Raw genomic sequence first — 24,869 nt, 5'->3', positions numbered from 1 at the left:
CGTGTCCCCTGCATCGGCAGGCGGACTCTCAACCACTGCGCCACCAGGGAAGCCCCTTTCAGCACTTTTGAATGTATCATCCCATTATCTCCTGGCCTGCAAAGTTTCTGCAAAGAAAGCTGCTGACAGTCTTACCAGGGCTATCTTGTTTGTGGTCAGTCTTGCTGCTTTCAAAATTCTCTTTGTCTTTGACTTTTGAGAATTTGATTATTTTGTGTCTTGAGGTAGAACTTTTAAAAATCAACCTAGCTGGGATTCTTTGACTCCATGAATCTGGATGTTCATTTGTTTCCCCAGAATTGGGAAATTTTCAGCCATTATTTCTTTAAATAGGCTTTCTTCTCTCTCTCTCTCTCTCTCTCTCTCTCTCTCTCTCTCTCTCTCTCTCTCTTTCTCCTTCTGAGTATGGTGGCCCTAGTCAGCCTCTTTTGGACCTAGACTTTGGCTTATTTTGTTATATAAATCCTTTGCGGGGGGCATCACATCCATGAATCTGTGTCAGGACTCCCATCCCCCCAGGATCTGATTACACCAGCCATGCTTCCTCTGAGAAGCGGCCCCCTTTTCAATACTCAGGTTTTTCCCATTGCCAAGAACATCAGAGAGCATTTCAACGGCTGCCCCTCCCACGGGCAGCCCCCACGACTTCCTCTGTGTGGGATGGAAGTGGTGAATGAGGAGTGTTTTCAAGGGTTTGGAGCTTCGGGGTGGTCTCAGTGTTTCCCGGTCTCCTAGACCCACCATTCTGATTGCCAGGATCGTGTTTCCCTAGGGCTGCCCAAGTTTTTCACATTGGGAATAGGGCAAGGCTATGGGTTTAACTGACCAAAGTCAGAGCCATGCAGGTTAAAGGTAGAAACCCACCTGTACCTCTGATCTCAACACTCTTCATAGTCTTTTTTTCAATTGGAGTAAAATTGCTTTACAGTATTGTTAGTTTCTGCTGTAGAACAAAGTTAATCAGCTGTATGTATACATATATCCCCTCTGTCTTGAGCCTCCCACCCCACCCCCACCCCCAATCCCACCTCTCTAGGTCACCACAGAGCACAGAGCTGAGCTCCCTGACGACATCTTTATTTTTCCCCCTTTTTTGTGGTATGCGGGCCTCTCACCGCTGCAGCCCCCCGCCCCGCGGAGCACAGGCTCCGGACGCGCAGGCCCAGCGGCCATGGCTCACGGGCCAAGCCGCTCCGTGGCATGTGGGATCTCCCCGGACCGGGGCACGAACCTGTGTCCCCTGCATCGGCAGGCAGACTCCCAACCACTGCGCCACCAGGGAAGCCCCCTGACGACATCCTTCATAGTCTTTGGATTTGTTTGTGACAGCTGCTATCAAGCCCTTCACCCCAGGAAGGAGATGACTCCAGATGACCGACCATGGGCAGTACTTAAATATTTTACTGCCACATGCCTTGGTCTTTTGAGTTTCCCATTCCAAGGCCCACTACTGAATGTTTCCAAGTATCCCAATTTCCCTCAGGGTTTATTATCTCCAACCCATTCTCTGTATCAGTTAGGACTCTCTGGGGTTATAAATAACTATGGCCAAGTAAAGCAAGTAAGGAGTAGCCTGGAAGGATAATGGGTACTGAGAGAATCAAAGGAAGAACTAAACAATCAGGGCTCAGGAAGGACAGTTACCCGGACAGCTCTCGGCTCTCTCTGCAGCAGGAACGCATGTATGATCACGGCTGCCACTGGGATGACTTCTGTGTGCCCTTCTGCTCAGGGAGCCTGATTGGCACAGGGCTCAGCCTTTGGACAGGGAAGGGGCAAGGGCACTGTGGCATTCCCACAAGACTCGGTGGTTCCCAGAAAGGGGAAATGATTTGGGGCTGCTGAAAACAGCAAAACACTACACCAATAACAAAGCCAGCTCAAGTGCAAGGACGATTATTGTAATGAGGCAGGAGTTCTTAGGGAACCCACAGGTAGGCAGTTCAGCCAGGATCCCCAAGGCACTGGGGTGGGTGAAGCACCAGGAACCAAGTTTCCCTCTGGCGCGTGGCCTTGTTCACCAACACACCCAGCCCCAGCCTGTGTGACCACCCAGGTGGCCCTCAGTCCAAGTCTGACTGGACACGGGGAACCCATGGGCACCAATCAGCTGAGGCCAGGGAAGGGTCAAACCTCAGGGTATAAACATGGCAGGGGCATAGTTACCCCTGCAAGTGAGGTGCAGGTAGAGAAAAGAATTCCCAAAGTGCCCGTCAAGCAACCCCAACGACCCTCACTTCCTTCCCTTCCTAGACTTCCTTTCATAGTCTTAAAAGAGAATTGACCCTCGCACCCTGACCGACGCTGGTGCTCATCGTAGAAGGATCACCGACGCTGTGACCACCCTGGAGTCAGTCAGGCACCACCAGGGGTAACCAGCTAACCTCACGGAAGAGTGAGGGACGGACACTTTAAAGAGACTCCGTAACAGCAACATGTTTTCTATGTTACGGGATCATTATCGTTTTTGACAGAATATTATATTTAAATGAGATTAAAATTTTAAATGCAGACTCAAGTAACTGAAACATACTTGTTGCGGTTATTATCGAGTTGAAAACACTATTGGAGGGCTTCCCTGGTGGCGCAGCGGTTGAGAGTCCACCTGCCGATGCAGGGGACGCGAGTTCGTGCCCCGGTCCAGGAGGATCCCACATGCTGTGGAGCAGCTGGACCCGTGAGCCATGGCTGCTAAGCCTGCGCGTCCGGAGCCTGTGCTCCCACAATGGGAGAGACCACAACAGTGAGAAGCCTGCATACTGCAAAAAAAATCCACTATTGGAATATGTTTTAATTTTATTCATGCAGTTAAAACTGTGGGATCGTGTGTACTAAAAGATCCCTTAGAAGTAACTCTTGAAATATGCGATAATTAAAACTGGAATAAGATTTGTAAACTAACCCTAAAGGCCTAAGGAGACGCTAAGTTTTTGGATTTTTAACCACCCCGAACACTTAAAATGGACAAGAGAAGAGACTGAGAACTATCTTATTTTTAACTTTATTTTTATTGTTGACACTATTACAGATAGATAGAACGACCACAACCATATTAACAAACCAAAAACCTGTGCACAGAAACAAGATGAAGAAAATATATGAGGATGTTAACCACAGTCTTTGGATGATGATAGTATGGGTGAGTTTCTCTTCTACACTTCTGTAACTTCCAAGTCTCTGTAATGAATACATACCGTGTTTATAATGGAAATACGTGTAATAAAGGTAGGCTCCCAAAACACTGTGCGAAAGCCTGTCCCAGGACACCGAGACGAAATCCTTCACTGTGACCCCACCGTGACCACACACCATGTCCTCACTGCTCTCCGTGTCTCTTCCCACCTTCGACCCTCTGCAGACTCATCACAAACACCGCAGTCGTCAGACTGTGCACAGGTCAAGGTGTCAACAGCAATGGTTGTTGGGTGTCGGGAATATGGGTGAATGTCTGTTCTTTTGCTTTGCTGAATCTCCCCGAAGTCTGCCATGAGTATGGACTATATTTGTAATGGAAAAATACATACGTAAGATTTAGTACCAAAACACCAAAGATCATTCAAGGAATTTGAGACAAAATGTTTAACCATAATCCCACAACGACAACACTCTTTTAATTATTTTCCATATTTTTTCATTTTAGACTTTAGGCACACGTACTCAACACTGTCATAATCACAAGCTTGTGCACTGACATGAGATGGAGAAAATAGATCAAGATGTGAACAGTAGTTGTTGGGTGTTGGGGATATGGGCGACTTTTCTAATTTATTTTGTGTTTTCCAATTATTCCTCTGGGTACGTATTATGCTTGTAATGGAAACAAACATAATAAACTTTGTTATCAGGACACTACTATAAGGAACATCTGAAAACATTAAGATGAAAGTGTTTAACCATAATTCCACAAAGGTAACAGTTATTCTGAGTACACATTTTGACACAGTTATAATCATAAACCTGTGCACAGAAACAAGGATAAACAATATAGTGAGGAGTATATCCATCTTTGGATGGGGGGGTATATGGATTTTTTTTTCCTCCACTTTTCTGTATTTTCCAAGTGCCTGATAATGAGTTCAAATTATGTTCACAATGGAAACGTGATTATAAACTTTTTAGTAACACTACGATGAAGAACATTCAAGGAATTTAAGAAAATAATGCTCGACTATAAGCCTACAACACCACCACCACGACAGCTTTTGACTATAAGCATACATTTTAGAACAGTTATAACTGTAGTATAAATATAATTCTGTGTCCTGTTTTTTCCACTTAGTATTCTGTAAATATATTTCCATGTTGCTACATAACTCTCCATGATTATCATTTTTAAACAGCTGCATTAGGAGTCCACCGACAAGTTCCCTTAATTGTCCTCCCAGTTTTGGCGTAAGTTGTTCCTCATGTTCCACTAAGCAAAGGCTGGGATGGACACCCTGACATCTGGCAAGTCGCTTTCTGAAGGGTTCTACCAGTTAAAACTGGCAACAGTGGGGAACGCAGGTTCACCCCACCGACGCTGACGCCGGCCCCCACCTCAGGGGTCCTCCTCTGAGGCCGTGCCTCACTGTCCCTCAGCTCTCCCAGGTATCCAACCTCGGGTCTTCATACGCAGCTGGCCCTCGCCCACACCATGCCATCAAGACGGCCCCTTCTTCTCAGAGGCCCAGGATATCCTGCTCATTCATTCTTCCCATACTGGCCTTCCCTTCCCTGCTCCTCATGTTGCTTCCACCTGCTTCCTCGCCCTCCTGGGTCTGGTGAGGTTGTCAGGACTCCGTTCTTTGGCTTGCTCGTGTCTGCGTCCTGCTCTCACCCCACCGACCTCCTTCGACTGTGGCATTCCTTCCAGCTGCGATATGCTCTCCCTGAGCCCTAACCGTGCGGACCTAGGAGAGGGGGATCTAGACACATCTCCCCGGCAGGTACTTGAACTTTGTTCGCCCCAATAATCTAGCTCTTATCTTCTGCTCCCTTCATCTACCAGATCCTCTTTAAAAAATTTTTTTTTAATTTTTAATTTTTTTTTCCAGCCAACTCAAAGCCAAAAAAATTTCTTAATAGTCATTATGCGAGGGGTGGGGAAGCAAAGGGAGCACAGGTGGTCCACAGAAGAGGACACAGGAAACCTCGAGCTGTGAGGTCGACTTGTGATCGCACGGGAAACAGACATGACACTCTGAAGGACAGGTGACAACTGCTTACTTAGGGGGGCACTCGTTAAGAGGAAGGAACAGATGGCAACGGAACAAATTAAGGCTGCTGGGGAACCTGAGTCCACGGTAAGCTTGAGTCGACTGTAAAGAAAGCTTTTTTTTTTAAAATGCAAGTTAGACATGGGGTTGAGGGTCAGACAGGTAAAGACGAGAATTAAGTTTCACGCTAGAAAGCTCTAAGGATACTCGCCCCTGGGCGCCCAGGGTGCAAAAACTGAGTTGTAGCGGCACACACGGACGAAGCCCCGTTGCTACTTGTCGCTTAAGGCAGGGAGCGCGCAAAGGGAGTGACAAGGCAGCAGCCCCGTCCTAACTTACGTGAGAGCCCCCGCGGTTCTCAACCTCGGCAGGCCCGCGCGCGATCTAGGGATGGCTGCAACCACTCTTGAAAGGCAAAGATGCAAGATGCACAGGGAGAAGCTTCAGCTTTTGTGAATTCGCTATCCAACAGACATCAAGTTGGTTTAAAAACAAATAACAAAACTTGTAACTATTTTTTGCATGAGAACCACTGCAAAGTACAAGGTGGCAACCAATCAATTTGGGGTTACAAAAGGCCAATCCACGTATCGTAAAGGCTTACACAGCATTAGGTTCCAAAGTGTTGGTGTAGACGAAATGGCTGAAAAGGAAGCTCCAAGTACTTCCCCTTTCAAACAGCAAAGCGGAAAAGACATTTTATCTTTCATGCCTACACCTCTACAGGAATATTTAAGAGTAAGGAACAACAGTTCATTACTCAAAAAAATATGGATGGGATTCAAATAACGCACAATAAATCTTTCTAAGGATCTAAGATGCTTACAAATATATTCTAATTTGTTGCTCTCTTCCTCCTCCAAAAAGAAAAAAAAAAAAAAAAAATCAAAAGAGTACCAGGTAAGGAAGGTACCTCTGCAAGTGAACTGTAACTGGATACCATATTAAGTCCAAATATGAGTACTGTTTGCTATGATTTGCTATTTTATATACATCTCAGGAAACATTCATTATATATAGGTTCCAGGAGTGTCATTTACAGATGTGGGCGATTTCTGTGGCCTTGAAAACCCCTCTAGTTTTCCGTCAATGCAGATGCTCGGGTGGAAGGTAAGCTGTGTGCTATGGCTTTCCCACATGCATACGCGGAGGTTTGATGGGGAAGAGCTAGGTCCGGAGGAGTCTCCACCTTCAGTTTCTTTCCAGGCTGAGTTGTCTGATGTTCAAAGTCAGGTGTGTATACGCCAAGGGAAGCCTCCTTCCGACCTCATCGTGGGTTGGTTCCAATTCTCTGTAGTTTAGTAAGGGTCCAGTCCTAGTGAAGGTTTTCCAACCTTGACACCCAAGTCCTCAGCCAGTGTGGGTGTTCTGGTGCCTGGCCAGTGACAGGCGGTCGGTGAAGACCTGCCCACAGACGTCACACTTGAAGTACTTGTCATCAGCCCTGCCGCTGTCACTGCTGCTGGTGCTGGCGTGCTCGGTGTAGTGGGAGCTTTCCCCGTAGACGCTTCCAGGCTCGAATATTATCACCCTGGCATGGGTTTTCAGGTGCTCACCGTAGGCCGAGTTGGAGGTGAAGGTCTCTCCACACTCCCTGCAATCGTAGTAGGGCTCTTCCACTTGGATCTCCTGGTCGTCACCTTCCTCTTCTGGGTCCTCGATCCCTGCACCATCCGGCTCATCTGCGTCTCCCTCTGGCTCTTCGGCTCTTTCCTCTGGGTCTTCGACCCCTGCCCCATCCGGTTCATCAGCATCCCCGTTGGGCTGTTCGGCCTCCCCGTTGGGCTGCTCGGCCTCCCCGTTGGGCTCGGCGGCCTCCCCCTCTGGCCCCTCGGCCTCTCCGTTGGGCTCGGCGGCCTCCACGTTGGGCTCAGCAGCCTCCACCTCCGGCTCGGCAGCCTCCACCTCCGGCTCTGCGGCCTCCACATTTGATCCCTGGATCCGCAGAACTTCCCGTGGAACGAGGACGTTGGCTTCAACTTCCTGGGCGGCGGCTGCTGCTGCTTCCTCTTCCTCGAGGTGCAGCTTCTGATGCTTCGTGAGGACTGTGTTGTGGATGAAGGACTTCCCACAGTCCTTGCACTCATAGAAGGGTGAATCTCTCTTGGGGGGCTCGGTAAGGAAGGAGGTGTGGACAAAGGTGGCCCCATAGTCATAGGGCTCATCCTTCTCGTGAATTCTCATGTGCTCCCGAAGGTCTGCCTGGCTGGGGAAGGATTCTCCACAGGTCTTACACTCATAGTGCTTGTCCTTGGCCTGGTCTCTCTGAAGGTCTGTGGGGGCCGAGCCTGGGCTGACCGCATCTGTGCTTCCCTGGCTCCGCTCCAGCAGGCTGTCTCCAGCGTGGACTCTCATGTGTTCGTTAAGGACAGAGCCGTGGATGAAGTCTCGTCCGCACACCTGGCATTGCAGGGACGTCCCCGCAGGAGGACTCTTCTGTGGGGCCCGAGGCCGCTGTGGGCTAATGACCAAGGGCTGCATAAAGGGCTCATCATACCTCCTGTGGCCGTAAAACTGGTCTTGCTCATGGATTTTCTGATGCTCGAAAAGGAATGAGCTATGAACGAAAGATTCCCCACATGCCGGGCACTCATAAAGCTGCTCTCCAATGTAATCTTTCTGATACTCACTGACAGAATGCATGTGCATCACAGAATGCGCGTACTCGCGGCTGTCGATGAGGTACTCTCTGCCGTGAACCTTCTGATGGTCCTTGAGGTCTGTGCGATCCACGAAGCCCAGCCCACAGTCCTTACACCCATAGATGGTGTCTTCAGGCTCATCCGGCTCGTCCAGCCCTTCCTGCCGAGGCTCTTCCTGTCGAGGCCCATCAAGGCCCACACCCTGAATCACAGCGTCTCCAAACAGCTCCCTGCCATGGAATTTCTCTCGGGAATAGATTTTCTGATGGATGCCAAGGTCTTCAACAGTGGCAAAACACTCCCCACACTCCTTACATTCATTGCGGACTGGCTGTTCAGCATAACTGGTCTGAGCTGGCGGTTCAGCGTAACTGGTCTGAGCTGGTGGTTCAGGGTAATTGGTCTGAGCTGGTGGTTCAGGGTAACTGGTCTGAGCTGGTGGTTCAGCGTAACTGGTCTGAGCTGGTGGTTCAGCGTAACTGGTCTGAGCTGGCGGTTCAGGGTAACTGGTCTGAGCTGGCGGTTCAGCGTAGCTGGTCTGAGCTGGCGGTTCAGGGTAACTGGTCTGAGCTGGCGGTTCAGCGTAACTGGTCTGAGCTGGCGGTTCAGCGTAACTGGTCTGAGCTGGCTGTTCAGCGTAACTGGTCTGAGCTGGTGGTTCAGCGTAGCTGGTCTGAGCTGGCTGTTCAGCGTAGCTGGTGTGAGCTGGCGGTTCAGCGTAACTGGTCTGAGCTGGCGGTTCAGCGTAACTGGTCTGAGCTGGTGGTTCAGGGTAACTGGTCTGAGCTGGCGGTTCAGCGTAACTGGTCTGAGCTGGTGGTTCAGCGTAACTGGTCTGAGCTTGTGGTTCTGGGTAACTGGTCTGAGCTGGCGGTTCAGGGTAACTGGTCTGAGCTGGTGGTCCTGCATAAGCTGTCTGCACTGACTGGTCCACGTAACTGGTCTGAGCTGGCTCTTCAGCATAACTCATCTGTGCTGTCTGGCCCGCATAACTGGTCTGAGGATCCGTGGAGGCTAAGCTGCGAATGACAGATCGTATGTAGTTTTCACTTCCAGAGAGCTTCTTTCTATCATGAATCTTCTGATGCTCAGTGAGGTTGGAGCTATGAACAAAGGACTCTCCACACTCTGGACATTCGTACAACTTCTCTCTCGGGCGAAACGTTTGAGGTTCACCAAAATGCAGGGAGTGGATTACAGAGGTCTCGTAAATCCTACGCTCAATGTTCTTCTTCTTAGCACGAGCCTTCTGATGCTCGCGCACATCTGACTTGGGAACAGATGGTTCACCATCCTTCTTCCATCCACTGGGGCCCTCCCCAGCGAGACTGTCCTGAGGTCCGGTGTGGGACATGCCGTGGACAACAGAGCCCTTGAAGATGTTGTTCTTACCCCCTGCATAGGGGCTCTCTCGGGCAGGGGTCTTCTGCGGCTGGCCACAAGGGTCTGAGAGGTAAGCGGAGGACTCCCGCTGCTCGTCACAGCCAAGGAGCTCATTTCCACCACAACCACGGGGAGGCTTGAAAGCGGCTAGGCTGTGGATGACGGACCTCTCATACCCCTTTCTTTCAGAGGTACTCTCCCCAGCATGGACTTTCTGATGTTCGGTGGCACCCGAGCTCTGAACGGTCGCCTCTGCTATCACTCTCGGTTTGCTGTGACCTTTCTGAGCCCCAGGGAAGGCTGAGCTGTGAATGAAGGACCTCTCATAGGGGTTCCTCTCATAGGACAGGGCTTCCCGGCTGTCATCAGGATTGGAGCTGACAGTGAATGCCTTCTCGTCTTCCTCATCCTCAGGTGGCCTTGTTATAGTGTGACTCTTCTGAGATTCGGGGAAAGACACACTGTGAATGACAGACTTCTCGTACCCCCGGCCTTCAAAGAGGTTCTTCCGAGAATGAATTTTCTGATGCTCGATGAGGTCTGAGTTTTGCCTAAAGGCATCCCCACCATCTTTGAAGTCGTAGGCCTTCTCTGTTGGGTAGGTTTTCTGGCGTCTTTTAAGGGACTGGCCAGGAATGAAGGTTTCCTCACACACTTTGCCCTTGTTTTCAAATGGGTTTCCTCGGGTGTGGATCTTGTGGTGCTCTTTCAGGGATGCGCTGTGATGAAAGGTCTCCCCGCACACCTTGCACTCGTACATTTTCTCTTTCCCATACATCTTCTGAAGCTCGTTAAGCACTGGGCTGGGTTTGAAGGCTTCCCCACGCTCATTACCTTTGTCATCTCGGCCATGGGTCTTCTGGTGCTCGATCAGGGCAGAACTATGAAGGAAGGTTTCCTTGCACACCCTGCACTCATAGAACTTGTCCTTCCCGTATATCTTCTGGAGCTCGCTGAAGGTTGGGCTGGGCAGGAAGGGCTCCTCGTGCTCCTCGCCCTTACGCCCCGCAAGGCAACCTCTAGCGTGAATTTTCCGATGCTCGGCCAGGGCGGCGCTCTTATTGAAGGGTTCCCCACACTCCTTACATTCAAAGCGTTTCCCTCCGGCCTGCCTTTTCTGAACCTCACTGACGGCCACACTATGAAGAAAGGACTCGCCGTACTCGTACAGATTCTCCCTGGTGTGCGTGATCTGATGCTCCACAAACCCCGAAATCACACTGAAGGACCTCCCGCACTCATCACACACATAGGGCGTCGCCCCGAAGTCGAAGGGCTGCAACTGGGGGATGGGCGGCACACTAAGGCTGCTCCCGCTCCCGGCCTTCCTCACCTCGCTGCGCTCAAAGGGCCGCTTCCTTGCACCACCTCTCCGACCGTGCACAGAGCCCTTCCCGTCTGTGTCAAAATGATAGCGCCTTTTTCTCTCAAGAACTCTCTTTCTGGAAACAAGGTTTGAGTTCACATTAAAGCCTCCTCCCCCAAAGGCATTGCCTTCATGGCCCCTCTCCTGAATCACCGACTCCCTCTTGCTGAATGGAGCTTCCTTCCAGTCACCGTCTGGCCTCCTGGGGAACCTCTGCGGCCGGTCGCTAGGTTCCCTTCTTCCCGATCTGGAGCTGCGCGCAACGTCCTTGATGAACTTTTCCATTATCACCCCGTGGGAAGATTCATCTTCACAGATCCCCCGCCGATGGGCTGACTTTTTGGTTTCAGGCATAGTTTTCAGACCTGAAAAGAAATCCCAAATGTAAGTGCTCCCTCGTCCCTGTACTTGTGCAAAGTAACACTGGGACCTCCGTGATGGTGGTGTGAAGATAAACTGTAAAATGCTTGTATTTCTGTGCATCAATTGTGTATCATCATGTATCAGTGTGTACGGACGGCTCCCATCTCACTGGTGCAAGTGCCACTCCGCAGGGCCTCGCGCGCTCACCTCGACTGGTGCTCGGGTAGGCACTTCTCTTTGACCGTGACGAGTGGCCCTGGGTCATGTGCGAGTGGCCGTCGTCCTCGGCAAGCTGAACCCCTGTCCACAGGAAGAACACAACATCTCACACTCGAGTTGGGGACCAAGACTCATCACCATAAATGATGTCTGTCTTTCTCTCAGCCACCAAGTGTGAAGGGGCCCCTATGCAGGCCCTACCGTGTCTTCTGTTTGCAGTCTCATTTCCTTATTACTCGTTCCTTAGCCTCTGCTGGTCTGAATTCCAGTTAATTCTCCTGACTCCACCTAGAAGTTTGCACAACCACCTCCAAGTGCCTTCGCAATTTAGTGCGTGCTCTTCAGTCTTCCCCTTCTCGTAACCACCTCCTCTGTCCTGACTTCCGTTCACTGGGCTTCCTGGCTCTCCTCCTACTCGTGCCTGTTTTCCCCACCTGGTCTCCAAACACGGGAGCACCTCAAGGCTCCACTGCCCTCACAACACTCCTGCAGAGCCAACTGCCTACTAGGACCTGACCTGAGCCAGATGTCTTCCAGGGGAATCCAAACTGGAACTTGGGACCCCATCCGAAATGAGTATTTAAGTTTCCAGGGTCAGCACTCTTGGGGGCAAGAGTTGTCTCCTGGGCTCCCTGACCCCACACTATACACTCTTCCCCCAAAGCCAGAGGATTCGTAAAACACAGCCTCATCGTTTATGCCTCTGCTGGGAGCCACTTGAGGGCCTCTGACCTCTCGAGTCCACACACACTGCGGACCCTGACTCCCTGCAGCAGCCTGAGGGGCCAGGCCGGGAGTGCAGCACTCACCCAGTGAGAGCAGCTTCCGGTAGTTCTCCATGTTGTCCTGAACTGGGTTCTGGGGCTTCCGGTCCTCGGTGAGGGCCACCACATCCTGGTACGACACCGCATCCTGCAACAGCAAATGCACACCTCTCCTCAGTGGAGTCCACTCCCGTGGACGACAAGGACAGGACAACACCGGCGGCATGGGAGCCACACACACACGTGCACATGGTGTGCAGCAAGTGCTCACACCACTTGGGGTTCCGAATGATCCAAGTCAGGTTCTACCAGGGACCTACTTGGCACCTACCTTGGTGCTACACTCTGAGGAAGCTCCCAAAGATGGAGGACACATATTCTTTGCCCTCATGCAGCTTATCATTTGTTTGGAGAGAAACAATCAGAGAACAGTAAACAATAAAGTGGGGTGCAGAGAGTCAGTGCTAAGCGGCTTTAGCGGGGGGACAGCTCAGGGTGGGCTGGGATGGTGAGCAAAGACCGCAGAGGCCGTGGGTGGGGTGGTTAAGTGGTGGTGGGACTCCAGCCCGGACAGGGGTGGGGGGTGGGGGGGGGGTGGGAAGCTTCAACAGGCTCAGTGTCAACTGCACACAGCGTTTCCAGACACCTGGTCAGCAGAATGACCGGCTTCCATCCCTAGGCCCGCTGTGTCCTCTGTCCGCCTCCGCTGTATACTGTTGCTACTCTGTGGGCCCTTCTGGGTATGGACAAGTTCCAAAGAACCCGGGTGTGACCTAAGCACAGAGCACCTTCCTCTCCCAGCTGCCTTTTCTGCTTTGACGCACATTCCCCTGCAAAGCATCTTAGGAGTCCCCACATCACACAGGACAGCCTCCTGCACAGGACCTCACAGGACCTCTTCTCACTGCCGCACTAGAACGTCACTAATTTCGGGGAGTCGTGGTCCCAGGGAGCCTGGAGACAGACTCAAGGAGCGAGGTGGAGCCGTGGAAGCCCACAGGCTGTGGGGTCAGAGAAGACTCCAAGGTCAAAGGAGCTTATGCACCGTTTATGACCGAGCAACCCTGGGAGCAGACGTCTTTCCAAACCTCAGGTCCTTCATCTGTGAAACGGAGAGGAGGGCATCGGCCTGCCCTGCAGCATGTGGGAGTGGATGTCCTGCAATGTGATCTGTTGTTCAAGCATGGAGGAAAACTGTGTAAAGGAAATGTAAATTGTTGTCACTACTGAACTATTATGTAAAGATATTTTGATATTAAATTTGCTACATTTCTGGGAAGTGGCATAGATATTACAGCCATGCGCAAATGCAAAAAAAAAAAAAAGACAAAATCAGGTGCATCGCCTACTGAACAAAATAAACAGGCACAGGCACTGGGGTTTAAGAGGAAAGCCTCATTTGTAATACAACTGCCAATGTGCAGTGATTAAAAAGCAAAAAGCCACCACCAAAACTAAGCAGAACTTCAAAACTGAAAACTCTTACTAGGCCAGGCCTTCGGATTTTTAGGACAACACACTACAAAAGATCAGGAAGCACTCTCTGCAAAATCGGCTGGTACCACCACCGGCCAGAAAGCTAGACTGCACCCCTTCTGGTGGAAGCCCGTCTCCTCCTGTCAGAGGGCGGCTCCCCAGAGCGAGCACCCCGCTATGCTCGGGGGCGATAGTGCCTCCATCCTAAGGCCTTAGCCCTGGATTATTGCAATGCAGGAGAAGCCCGCTGGGAGCACAGATGTATTTGTGGTAGGAGAGGGAGGGAACCAGAACTCCTAACTTGCGGGCTGCCAGAGAGCAGATGAGGTCAAGAACCCGGAGGGCTGAGGGTGCCAGAAGGGCACCATCCCTGGTGCTAACAGACCCCAAAGGGCAATGGCAAAAGGGAAGGGGCATTTTTCATCTATTTCTCTCTGTTTGCCTAATCTGAGTAACATAAATGTCATGTATGTTAAATTTTGGACTACGTTGTTGCTAGGAAAGAAAAATGCTCCTTTGACTTAAATTAAGTTGACCTATTCAAGTGGGCAGCCCTAAGCGGTTGTCCTCTTTGTATCTGTGATCAACCACGGATCTAAGGTGGCACAAGCCGCCGCCACGTTCCCCGTGCCAGATGCTGTCCGGAGAACAGCACCCACACTGCTGCATCCTCACGTGACCTACACACATGAACAATGCATGCTGAAGGAAGATGAGAACTTTGTTTGTTATTTCTATGACACCAAGGTAGGAGGAACCAGACCTCTGGACCACACACAGGGGACCAACGCTTTCCAGTAGCGAGGACGGGCATTTGAAAAGCAAAATAAGACACAATCCCACTGCCAATCTGCTATCACCTTCATTTCATAAGAGTACTTTAACACCCCCAAATAAGGACACCCACAGTTCCTGTTTGCCCTGAAGATGAGTGAACGCTTGGTCCCAGGCTCACAGAGCAGTTAACTGGAAACCACTGACGTTCATCACTTCGTGGGGGCAAATGCACACTAAAGAGGTTTCTTTTTCAAAGTTTCTACGATTTAATGTTTTCATCTGGATTCATAAATTTGGTCAATTTGGTTTCTCCAAATAAGAAACCAAAATTAGTGACAAACTAAGTGTGTCCCACACATAGGGGCCTCTCCCTGGGACAAGGTCATAATGCACATCTGGAGCACCGGGGTCACCTCCGACCCTGCCCACCCTCCGCATCCCCTCCCCCGTCGGTACTGCTGCCTTAGAAGCTCTGCTTTCAGTAACGGGATGCCATCCCCCTCCTTCTCACACACCTGCGCGTTCTGGCTTGTCTCCAGGACACAGGACAAATGACAAGAGTTTTCGGGGTAGAATTCAGAGCCCTGTGTTACCTGACCCCACCTTTCAAACCCCGCCACAGGGAGCACCGTTACTGCATCTTGGGGCACTGGGGAGAGACTGCACCTCTGCCCTTGCATTCCACCCACTCTGGCTTTCATCTGGTGCCGCTTCGGGGCTTGCGCCGGGCTCTCCTGAACACCTGGGATCACCTGCCCCAGGGGGCACCTGGCCAGCTGCTCCTGTCCCTGTGACATCCGCTACCCTGGCTCTTCCTTAAGAGCGAGCTGGACAGCCAGCGTCAGGCACAGCATCTCTCTCTACAGAGACTCCCCACATGCTTGCTGAACACCCTCCTGTTACAAGACAGGAGGCTCCCAGGACGGGCCCCGCCTGGTCACCACCGTGCGCCCAGGGCCGCAGGCCCCGCACCCTCCTCCACGCTGCCATGTCACGCGTGACCCTCTCTCTCAAGGCCCGTCTTCCCTGCATCCACAGCCAGCGATGCCCACAGCGCCTCCCTCGTGCCAGGCATCGCACTGCGCCCTTTGTATCTAAGTGTGACTCTCACCCATTCCTCACAACAGCCTGCCCACTTCACAGATGAGTAAACCGAGGCTCGGCTTCGTCCATGGTCTGAGGCTGCACAGCTAGTAGGTGGCAGAGCCAGGCTCCAGACCCAGCTCTTCCCGGCCCCGGGGCCTTCTGCTCTCCCCCCAAGTCTGCTCTGTGGATGTGCAACTTTCCTGGCTCCCTACTGAGGACCAGAAACACCTGCAGGGTCGATGGGCTTCCCTGGCCCAGGAGGAAAAGCTGCTGCGGCCGACTCACCACATGACACAAACGCTGAGCGGAAAAGCGCTCCTCTGACCCCGTGGACAAACCAGAAAACAGGCAGCAGTTCCCCAGCCACCAGTCAGCCCTGGGGACAGGACAGGCTCCTGGGGAGTCGCTGGGGCTCTCCCCAACCCAGGTAGGATTCTAGCGGGCAGATAACTCAGCCTCTTGGGAAAGAAAGGCATCTCTGCCATGAAATGAAGACAGCCTTCCCAGAATGAGTGGAGACCTAAGCATACCTGCGATCTCGTCTCATAATCCATCAGAGAGTCCCAACGCTTGTGCTCTCTTTCCTTTGCAAAAGCCACTTCCTCCATCAGAGGAAGGGAAAGATCCCGCTGATGAAACCCTGGAAGACAACAGGTGTCATGAAGGAACAAGGCACAGTCAACCTGGCGCGCGCACCGGGGAGCGGTCGGAGGAGGACCTACTGCTCCTGGGGCTCCGGGCGTACGGCCAGTGGGCCCGGGACTCCAGGTCCCTGCTTCTGCCCCTCCGGTGCTCCCGCTCGCGGGCTCGCTCCCAGTCTCGGTCCCAGTCCTGGTCCCAGTCCCGGTCACCTGAGGAAGCAGACATTTCAGGAGCTGACCACGTGCCCTGACACGAGTGTGCTCACTTCACGTGCACATGCCCCCTGGAAGGGATGCTAGGAGACGGATCCCGAACCGGGGTCCCAAGTGCAACCCGACACCCGGGCCCCGGACCACTGTTTCTGGGGGCCTCGCCTAGGTGGGCCTGGTCTCAGTCAGGGCCAACGCTGAGCTGAGGAGCTGGTTCCCCCTTCAGACTCTCCTGGTCGAGAACGGACTTCAGACCCTCCACCGCCTGGCTTACCCCGGTCAGTCTTAATGTGCACGTAACTTTACCCCAAAGAAATGAAACACCCACCTGCCCCAAAAGCAACGCTCCTTCAAAAAGTTCACCGAAGAACCTTTAACAAATAAAACAGCTTTGGAGGCAAAGGGGTGATGAACTCTGCCCCTCCTGGGAGGCTGTGGACACAACCTGAAACAGCTTACTGCAAATTTCACATAGCTTTAAACATTTTCTCTCATCATTAAGAGAAACACTTGTATTTCACTCCACACACGTGTCTGCTTCGACGTAAGAACGACTCCTTCCATCCTCACTTGATTTCCTGCCCCCTCAGACCTCTGAGCAGCAGCCCTGCCCCAGGGAAGTCCTGCGCGGCCTGGATGGTGCGGTGACCGGGCTACTCACTGCAGCAGGCGGAGTGTGGCGGCGGGGACTCTGCTGCCTTCCGGCTCATGTTGCCTTCGCTGTGGGCGTCACTGCTGTTGTCGTCTGAGAGGGCACCACACATGACTTAAAGTCTCATCTGTGCTCGCTGGTCCCCTCTAAGTAGCCCCCCCGGGTGGCCCCCACCCCTTGCTGCAGTGGTCAGCCCCTCTCGCCCCTCCCTTCCGCCCCTGCTGGGCAGGAACAAGGCTGTGACCCTCCCGATGGCAGCGCCAAGTACAACCTGCTCGGGTGTCCCCTGCCCCCGCCCCGGTTCCACAGAGGGGAGCCTGGGCCAGGGCGCGGTGTGTGCAGGCTCCCTTCCTATCAGAGGCCCACGGTCTCCTTCCCTCTCGCATCCTAACCAGGAGGGATTCTGCTCCCCGGGGACACGGGGCACCGGCTCTCATTAGGCTGTCACAGGTGGGGAGGGAGGTGCAACTGGCACGTTGTGGGCAGAAAGGCCGGGAGGCCACGTACGTCCTATGACAGGGCAGTCCCCCACCCCCCGCGAAGAGGACGATCGGCCTAGAACATCAGGGGCGCTGCGCAGGGCACCCCAGGGAGCTCCGCCTTCCTCTCCCGCTCACCTTCCGGTTCGTACATCTCCTTGTAATTTTCCAGCAGAGTAACGAGCTTCTCGCAGTTCTCCGGCTTTTTTGCACGCACCCAAGGCTTGATCTTTTCTGGAAGGATGGTCAGGTACTGCTCGAGGACCAAGAGCTCGATAATCTCCTCCTTGGTGCGAGTCTCCGGCTGCAACCAATCGAGGCAGAGGTTTCGGAGTTTGAGCAGGGTCTTCCGAGGCCCGACAAATTCCACGTAGAGGAAGTTCCGAAACCTCTGATGAAAGAATTCAGAGTCAGTGGCGGCTTCTCCTATGGCGGCATCCGGCTCCTGAGACAAGTCACTGTCTAGCTCACACAGATTTGGGGCCCAAGACCTCTTGGGTTTGGTGGCAGACAAGTACTTTGGAGGCAGCATCTCTCTAAGGACAACTTTCACTGGAGGAACCCAACATGAGTCAACAGGAAAGACGCGGCAGCCTGGGACAGTCAGTGCTCAGGGACCTGTGGATCGTAAGGAGACATACAAGTGTCCCAGAAGTCGAGGACCAGGCAGCAGTGTGGGGCTGCCCGACAAGGGCGCCAACAATGCTTTGTGAACAGGCCAAGGGAAGAAGAGAGCCATCAAACCCCAACACACACACACATGCACAGGCAGGCGTTAAGGCACCACACACACCCATGTGAGGAGTGAGCTCTGCTACTAACTGGTTCTGTGACCCTGGGCCACACAGCCTATGTCCTGCAGTCTGTCCCCTTATCTTCAAAATGGGAACAACAGACCTACACCCCTTCTAGAACTGTGAGGCTTAAATAAGCCAATACACCTAAAAGGCCTAACCACCCAGCACACAGCACATGGGGATGCCCAAGGTGCTGGCCGTTACTAAAATGGAACGTCGGTATTTTTTCTTAGCAAAAACGGAAAGGGGGTCGTGAGGGGCTCAATCCTGCCATTTCGGAGCATTTCTTCCCCTAACACGGTTGTTACAACAGCATACAACACGTGAAAGGTAGAAGACCGCATAAACATGTTAAACGTGCTCAGCTCTGGGTAATGCGAGGGCAAGCGCTCTTCACTTCTCTGAACCTGCGCCGTTACTAAGTTAAATTCAATGAAATTAAAAGTTCAGCTCCTCTGTCACACCAGCTACACTCCAAGTGCCAGTGGCTACCCTACTGCACAACACGGAACATCTCCCTTGTGGGGGAAAGTTCTATTGGCCAGAGTGGCTAGACAGCGTCTGAGTTTGCAGGAAAGCTCAGGACCCCTGCGTCAGCAGTACCCACCCTTCTGAGGAGCGTCTGCCCCACCGCCCAGCCTTGGGCTCGTGCGAACACCACGTCCTCTGGGAGCCTTCCCGAGACTCACTTCCTCTACTAGTGTTCCAAGCACTTGCTGCACTTGGTCTTAAATATTTGAGCTCGCTTGCCTGTGCCCCCACTGTTAACTCTGGTAAAGGGATGAGAGACGAACTTTTCCGTCACTGGAAAAGTCAGGTATCAACACTGATAGAGCATGTTGAAGATAACGTACGCAAACCCATTTTAAAATTGGTTTTAGACACAGGCATGCATTCTTACTACAGGCCTGCAGAAGCACAGTGCAGTTTCTGGGTTAAGTTCTGCGGCACTGTTTCCAAAAGAACACCCTGGCGTTTCACTTACCCTCAACTGCCCACTTTTCTACCAGCCCCTTCCCGGTATTCCCGACAAAGAGGCATGGGGAGCACTGGGAGGTATATGTGGAGCTCTCTTACAGCGCTGCCTAGCACAGAGGGGGAAGGTTAAATGAAGTACCAGTGGACCCACAGAAACCCTACACAGGTGATAAACACCTATTATTCACATCAATGGTGAGAATGTGATCGAGCGACCATCAGACTTCTTCACACCCCTGCACATCCTCCTGCTTTTATCAACCTTGTCAAATATCTAGCTTGCCTCCACAGAACCAGCTTTCTACTTTGATAATCCTCTGTATCATTTACTTCCTTACTTGTCTTTATTTTAGTATCTGCCCCCTCCCTTCTTAAGAAAACTTTTTAGACCAAGTATAAAAGCTGATTTTCCATTTTCCTTTTGGTGTAACGTAACCAACTAAGGCTATACGTTTCCCTTCACCTAAACCATTTTAGTTGCATGTGGTTTCTATTATGTAGCCTTGTTATTAGTGGTCAGCCACAACTGGAGCAAGAAAGTAGGCAATACAGGAAAGAAATCTAGGTTTGGGTGAATTAACTTACCTGACAGTTTTGTACTTCTGGCTTTACTTCCAGAGAAGAACAAAACCACATGCAGCAAAAATTCTTTTTTGTTTTAAAAGGAAAAACCAGTAAGTTAAAAAGAATTTTTTTTTAATGTCTAAAGAGAAAACAAAAGGTGTTTCAATTATTCAGTCTCAAAGTAGCCTTCATCATTTGGGCATGAATGCAGGGGACTCCCTCCAGACAGTGGTGGGCTCCGCTCCGCCCCATGTAAACTGCCCTCCCACTCTCTCTGCATCGTCCTCTGGAGCTTCAGCACCAACCACACAGATGCACCTCCATTCGGAGACCCTGGAGACCCTGCCACTCCCGCCCTGCCGGCCCTGCCCTCCTCGATGACGGACAGGACACTAGATAACACCCTGCTGGGCAGGGGAAAGAAAGAGCAAGCGTCCAGGCTCTGGAGAGCTGGTGAGACGGCTGGGACAAGAGAACACCGTCGAGTTTACCCAGCAACTGGCTAAAAGGGACCGCCCTGACAAGAGCAGGGCCCTCAAAAGCCAGCAGGCCTGTGCGGGACAGAGGGGTGGGCAGGGAGCCCAAGGCTGCTCTGTGGCATCCAATTCCAGAGAGAACTCCGGTCCCCTAGATGACAGCAATGCCACCTCTCAGAGGCCACAGGACACCCTTGGGTACGTAAATCACCTGTTTGGGAATAGGATCCTTTCTGGAACTTCAGAACAAGTGTTCTTATCCACAGGAACAGAGTCAAAATGCCAGGGACCTGCAGACATTTTAAAGAAATACATGGACAAATAAACATGGAAGAAATGTAAAGAGTGTCAGAGAATTCACTCTCCAAATGGCTGTGGACTGAGATAGCATTGGGGGTGAGGCCTTATATACCATATTCAAGAAAAGGCCCATTCCCATGTCATACAAACCAACCAGAGACAAGAAGCAGAAAGCTTTCAAATTTTATGAAACCAGAATAATTAAAACATCTAAGACACAGAGAGCACTAGCAAACTGCAGACCAAACTCACTTATAAAAGCAGACATAACAGTCTTAACACTGTGACTAATGAACATCATTCTACAGAGTTTCAGCCAATTACAAGAAAATCTGGGGCATGAACAAAGAAAGATATAAAATTATCACTCTCTTATGTAAGACCATCCACTCAGATATTGCAAATCAGTGGAAAAAGACCTTATAATAATAATTTAGTAAGAAACCCATTTATAACGGACTCCCTAAATGTGTACCGACAATAACCAATTTGAAAAAATGGGAAGAACTCCATTGTAAAAATACAAAAGATTTAACAGAAGAAGACAGCACCCATAGGAACAAACTTATACATTATATATTGCAATAGAAAAGGCAATATAACCAGAGAGACACAGGATAATCATGGGAGATATAGGGATCTAGCATATGAAAGCTCTAAATACCCCCCCCAAATTAACCTATACTACCTAGTGGAATTTCAAAGAATATAAATGTTGGGGAACTTGACAATGGTTCTAAAGTTGACCTGAAAGAATTTCACTTGGATCAATATTTTGAAAGTTCATACATCAAAAGGCCAACAAACCACACACAAAAAAGAAGTATCTTAATATAATCTCAGGGTTAAGAAAGTTCTTTTCTAGTATGATGCCTAAAGGCAGAAAGATGACATAAAAGTAACAAATGATGTTCTTGTCTATACCATCAAAGCCAAAGCAATAAATCAACCACCTAAAAAAAACACCAAAAAGGACAAAAAGACTGATTCACTTAAGAATTGTAATATAAGTTTACTGTATGTACACAATTGAGTATGTAGGACTCTATGAAAGTGGCATTAAAAAATAGTGAGGAATGTATATAGATTACTTCAATAAATAATAATGGTAATAGGAGATCTAGCCAATCATTCACTTGGGGAAAAAGGTCACAACATATATGAGAATGCTAAAACTAAAATCAAAATAAAATAAATAAAAGATTAATTTTTATAATCCTGGAGCAGGGACGGGATCTTCTAATCTGACAATAAAATTGGGAAACAGGGACAACTTTGACCTTGTATACATACTTCTCTAATTACATTATTTTTTCTTCCCACTACGCATGTGTGAAGCATAAAGCACCAGTAGGTAAAAACTATACTTAAGAACTGTAGGCTTAAAAAGTTTGATAAGGAAGCAACAATTTTGCTAAGAAAATATAAATATTTGGCAAACCTGACTCAGGAAGCAGAGGAAAATCCAGGGAAGAAATTTAAAAAGATGAAATGATCGAAGGAGCAACTTCCCATAAAATTTCCATGAGCGAAGTATTTACCATGTTATAAAAACCCTTCTAGAGCACAGAAGAGAGATGGAGGACTTCCTGCTCATTGATAATATGATGATGTGAACACCCATAAATATCCTGTCACAAGGTAGATACCAACTTCTTTGACGAAAATTCACCTATTCCTTTTCTCAAGAAATTCAGGACTAGAGTCAACAAATGGGATCTTTGTTAAATGTGCTCAATATTTTCTGACCAGGCCAACGAAACAGCCCTTGGTCAGCAAGGGTGTTGAAAAAGAAAAGATTTTTCATAGAAAAACCGGAACAACAGTGGGACCTTACCTACTCCTTCCCACAACAGCAGAGGAAATTCACTTGAGAGTAAGAAAGGGCCTTGGGGACAGAATAATCATAAAGATAGATAACATACATGTCGTGTGAAGAAAAAGCTGGCATACACCTATCCTGCAAATTTTATAAAGGGCAAATTGGTTACTGATCAAAATTTTAAAATGTGATATCCTGTCCTATTAATTCTACTTCTATGAATTTATCCCAGAGATATGTAATGACATATGTGCAAGAATATATTCATTGAAGTACTGTTATGACAATGGGCAAAATATGGTATGTTTATATTATGATTAGGAAACCTTTTAAAATAATGAGGCAATTGTAAATAAATGGATATGAGACGACCTCTAAGGTAGTTAAGTGCAAAATGGGACACACCAATGTGCATAGCATGCTAAGGAACTATAAAAACAGACGTCATTTACTTAGACGATTTCTGGAAGGACACAGAAGAGACTATTAATAGTGATTAATAGTGATTGCCCCTGGGGAAGGGAACTGGGGGCCAGGGAAGGAAGGGTGACTTAACTTTTTCATTGTATATTCCCCTTTTGTTTTTATTTATTTTTATCATGACATGTACTACCTAGTCAAAAGAATAAATTCACAGTTAAAACAAAATAATAAACAAAAGCACTAGTGGAGGCCTTTCGAGACTGTGCTGCCCGCTGAGTGGGTCTACCACCTGAATGCTGAGGGGTCTCCTCCCCTCCCTGCCCACCACCCCACCCCACCCCACCCCCACCCGGGTCTGAGTCCAAGGTCACACCCTAAACTGACCGTCTGCAGACGATATGATAGGCAATTTAGAAACCTCCAAAAAATCAACTTTGAAACTCCTCAGACCCAAGAAGTACTTAGGGAAACTGCAGCCCCAAGCTGAAACAGCACTCACAACTCTAGCAACTACTAGTACATAAATGCAAGGCCATTCCCTATCCTGACGATTCCTCTTCTGAACTCGAACTGACAGACCTATGTGCCCACCAGCAGAGACACAGTTCACAAGGGTGTTCACAGAAGCACTGTTTACAACAGTAAAGAACAGGGACAGACAGGAGAATGTTTGAGCAGATTCAATGGCAGAGACCACTGACTGCTATGCAGCAGACGTGAAAATAAGAACGGTACACATTTTCCACACTATAAAAACCGATCACAATAAAAGCAAACCAGAAAAGGAGGGGGAAAAATATTTTGTAACATAGATGACAGTTAATAGGTCTTAGAAAGCAGTGAAAAAAGTAAGTGGCTCCACATGAAAATAAAGAACATTAATACACAGTTCATAAAATTAGTGATAGGAGCCAATATCTATATCAGAAATCAAAGAAATGAAAAATATTATAGTGAACACTTTCTACGCTTACCAAATGGTCAACTATTTCAAAATAAAAATCAGTGTTGGTGGGAAGCCAGCTGGTACAAGTGTGAATCCTATTTCTGGATATCATTTTGGCATATATCTAAAAAACATTAAAAATGCCTATTCCTTTTGAAACAGCAAGTCTCCACCTAAGGACAAAGACACTCAAGTAGATAAAAATATGTTAAAAAAAAAAAAAAAAGCTACAAAGTCAGCTGCCCACCACCACTCTACGTCCTTGTACGTACATCTACTCTCAAATATGTTGCAGGTGATGGCAGGCGACATGACGTCACCCAAGGAGCACTTCTGGGAACGTGCCACTATGCAATGGCGGTCCTAACACAGGGCAGATCCCTGCACAGCAACCAGAGGCAAAGCAGGAGAGGAAACACTGGTCAACGTTCTCCTACAGGGTTACCTGACTGCACGTGGCTCCTCAGGAGGAGGCGAGTGACCCAGCCCTCAGCCCCGACTCACACTGTCCTCCGCTGGAAGCCCAAAGGGCACCCAGGAGTGAGGCCAGGTGCTGAGTTAGCACCTGCCAGGGCCCCATACTCACCTCACCCTTGGGAAGACCCAGGTGAACTCCTCTGGTGACAGCAACTCTGGCCAATCGAAAGCATAACTGCTCTGCCCACTGCGCCCCCACTTCCCCAGTCCAGCTTCTGCCTCCATGGCAACAGCCATGCCTACCACTGAAGAGGACAGAAGATATGTGTCGGGGGTGGCTGAGAGGAAGAAAGCATCAGGGAAGAGTCATCCACGGGCTTGCCTGGCATGACCAAAGGCAGCGTTGAGGCCGAGGGGGACGCCTGTCCAAGGACGGCCCAGAAAGGCCATCACAGAATCAAGATGTGCTGGGGGACGCACAGCCCAACAGAGAAAGGGAGCACCTGTACTTACGCCAGGCCGCAAAGTCCCTGAGGCAAGGACTACGTCGCCTTTCTGATCACTGTATTGTTACCTTCACAGGACTGGCACGTAGAGGGTGTTCAATAAACTGTGTGTTTGGGTTTTTTTCTACTTAGATGCAAAAACATTTAAACCCAATCTAGAAAAGTCTAAATAGTAGCCCTTGACCATGGAAGGTTATTCCAGGAATACAAGGATGATATCCCATTAGGGTAGGCTGTTATATAAGGGATTAGAGGGGGAAGGGGATTCCATGAGCACTGTCGCACGTTACAAAGCATCTGCAAACTTCAACCTTTCCTTGTATGTCCCTAGCAAAGAGTAAGACTAGGAGACCATCTAAACACAATAAAGACTTACCTCAAATG

General features: G+C 49.9%; 1 protein-coding gene across 12 annotated transcripts in view; it reads right to left on the bottom strand.

The window, feature by feature from the left end:
• Window positions 1–3,404: 3,404 nt before the first annotated feature.
• Window positions 3,405–24,869, bottom strand: part of PEG3 (paternally expressed 3) — a 30,996-nt gene continuing 9,531 nt past the window's right edge. For 6 of the 12 annotated variants that reach the window (XM_060084302.1, XM_060084300.1, XM_060084301.1 and 3 more), the window contains 10 exons: window positions 24,149–24,284; window positions 20,283–20,361; window positions 19,617–19,679; window positions 17,395–17,874; window positions 16,787–16,870; window positions 15,997–16,125; window positions 15,805–15,914; window positions 11,981–12,083; window positions 11,160–11,252; window positions 3,405–10,954 (listed from right to left, as the gene is read on the bottom strand). In XM_060084302.1, the coding sequence (XP_059940285.1) occupies window positions 6,549–10,954; window positions 11,160–11,252; window positions 11,981–12,083; window positions 15,805–15,914; window positions 15,997–16,125; window positions 16,787–16,870; window positions 17,395–17,788 (5,319 nt within the window). In that variant the 5' untranslated portion in view covers window positions 17,789–17,874; window positions 19,617–19,679; window positions 20,283–20,361; window positions 24,149–24,284 and the 3' untranslated portion in view covers window positions 3,405–6,548. The remainder of the gene's footprint in view (window positions 10,955–11,159; window positions 11,253–11,980; window positions 12,084–15,804; window positions 15,915–15,996; window positions 16,126–16,786; window positions 16,871–17,394; window positions 17,875–19,616; window positions 19,680–20,282; window positions 20,362–24,148; window positions 24,285–24,869) is intronic. The other 6 variants (XM_060084303.1, XM_060084308.1, XR_009530624.1 and 3 more) reach the window with 5 other exon arrangements.

This window comes from Mesoplodon densirostris, chromosome 19 (genome assembly GCF_025265405.1).
Source record: "Mesoplodon densirostris isolate mMesDen1 chromosome 19, mMesDen1 primary haplotype, whole genome shotgun sequence".
Taxonomy (NCBI): Eukaryota; Metazoa; Chordata; class Mammalia; order Artiodactyla; family Ziphiidae; genus Mesoplodon; species Mesoplodon densirostris.
This window is presented reverse-complemented; position numbering and strand designations above follow the sequence as displayed.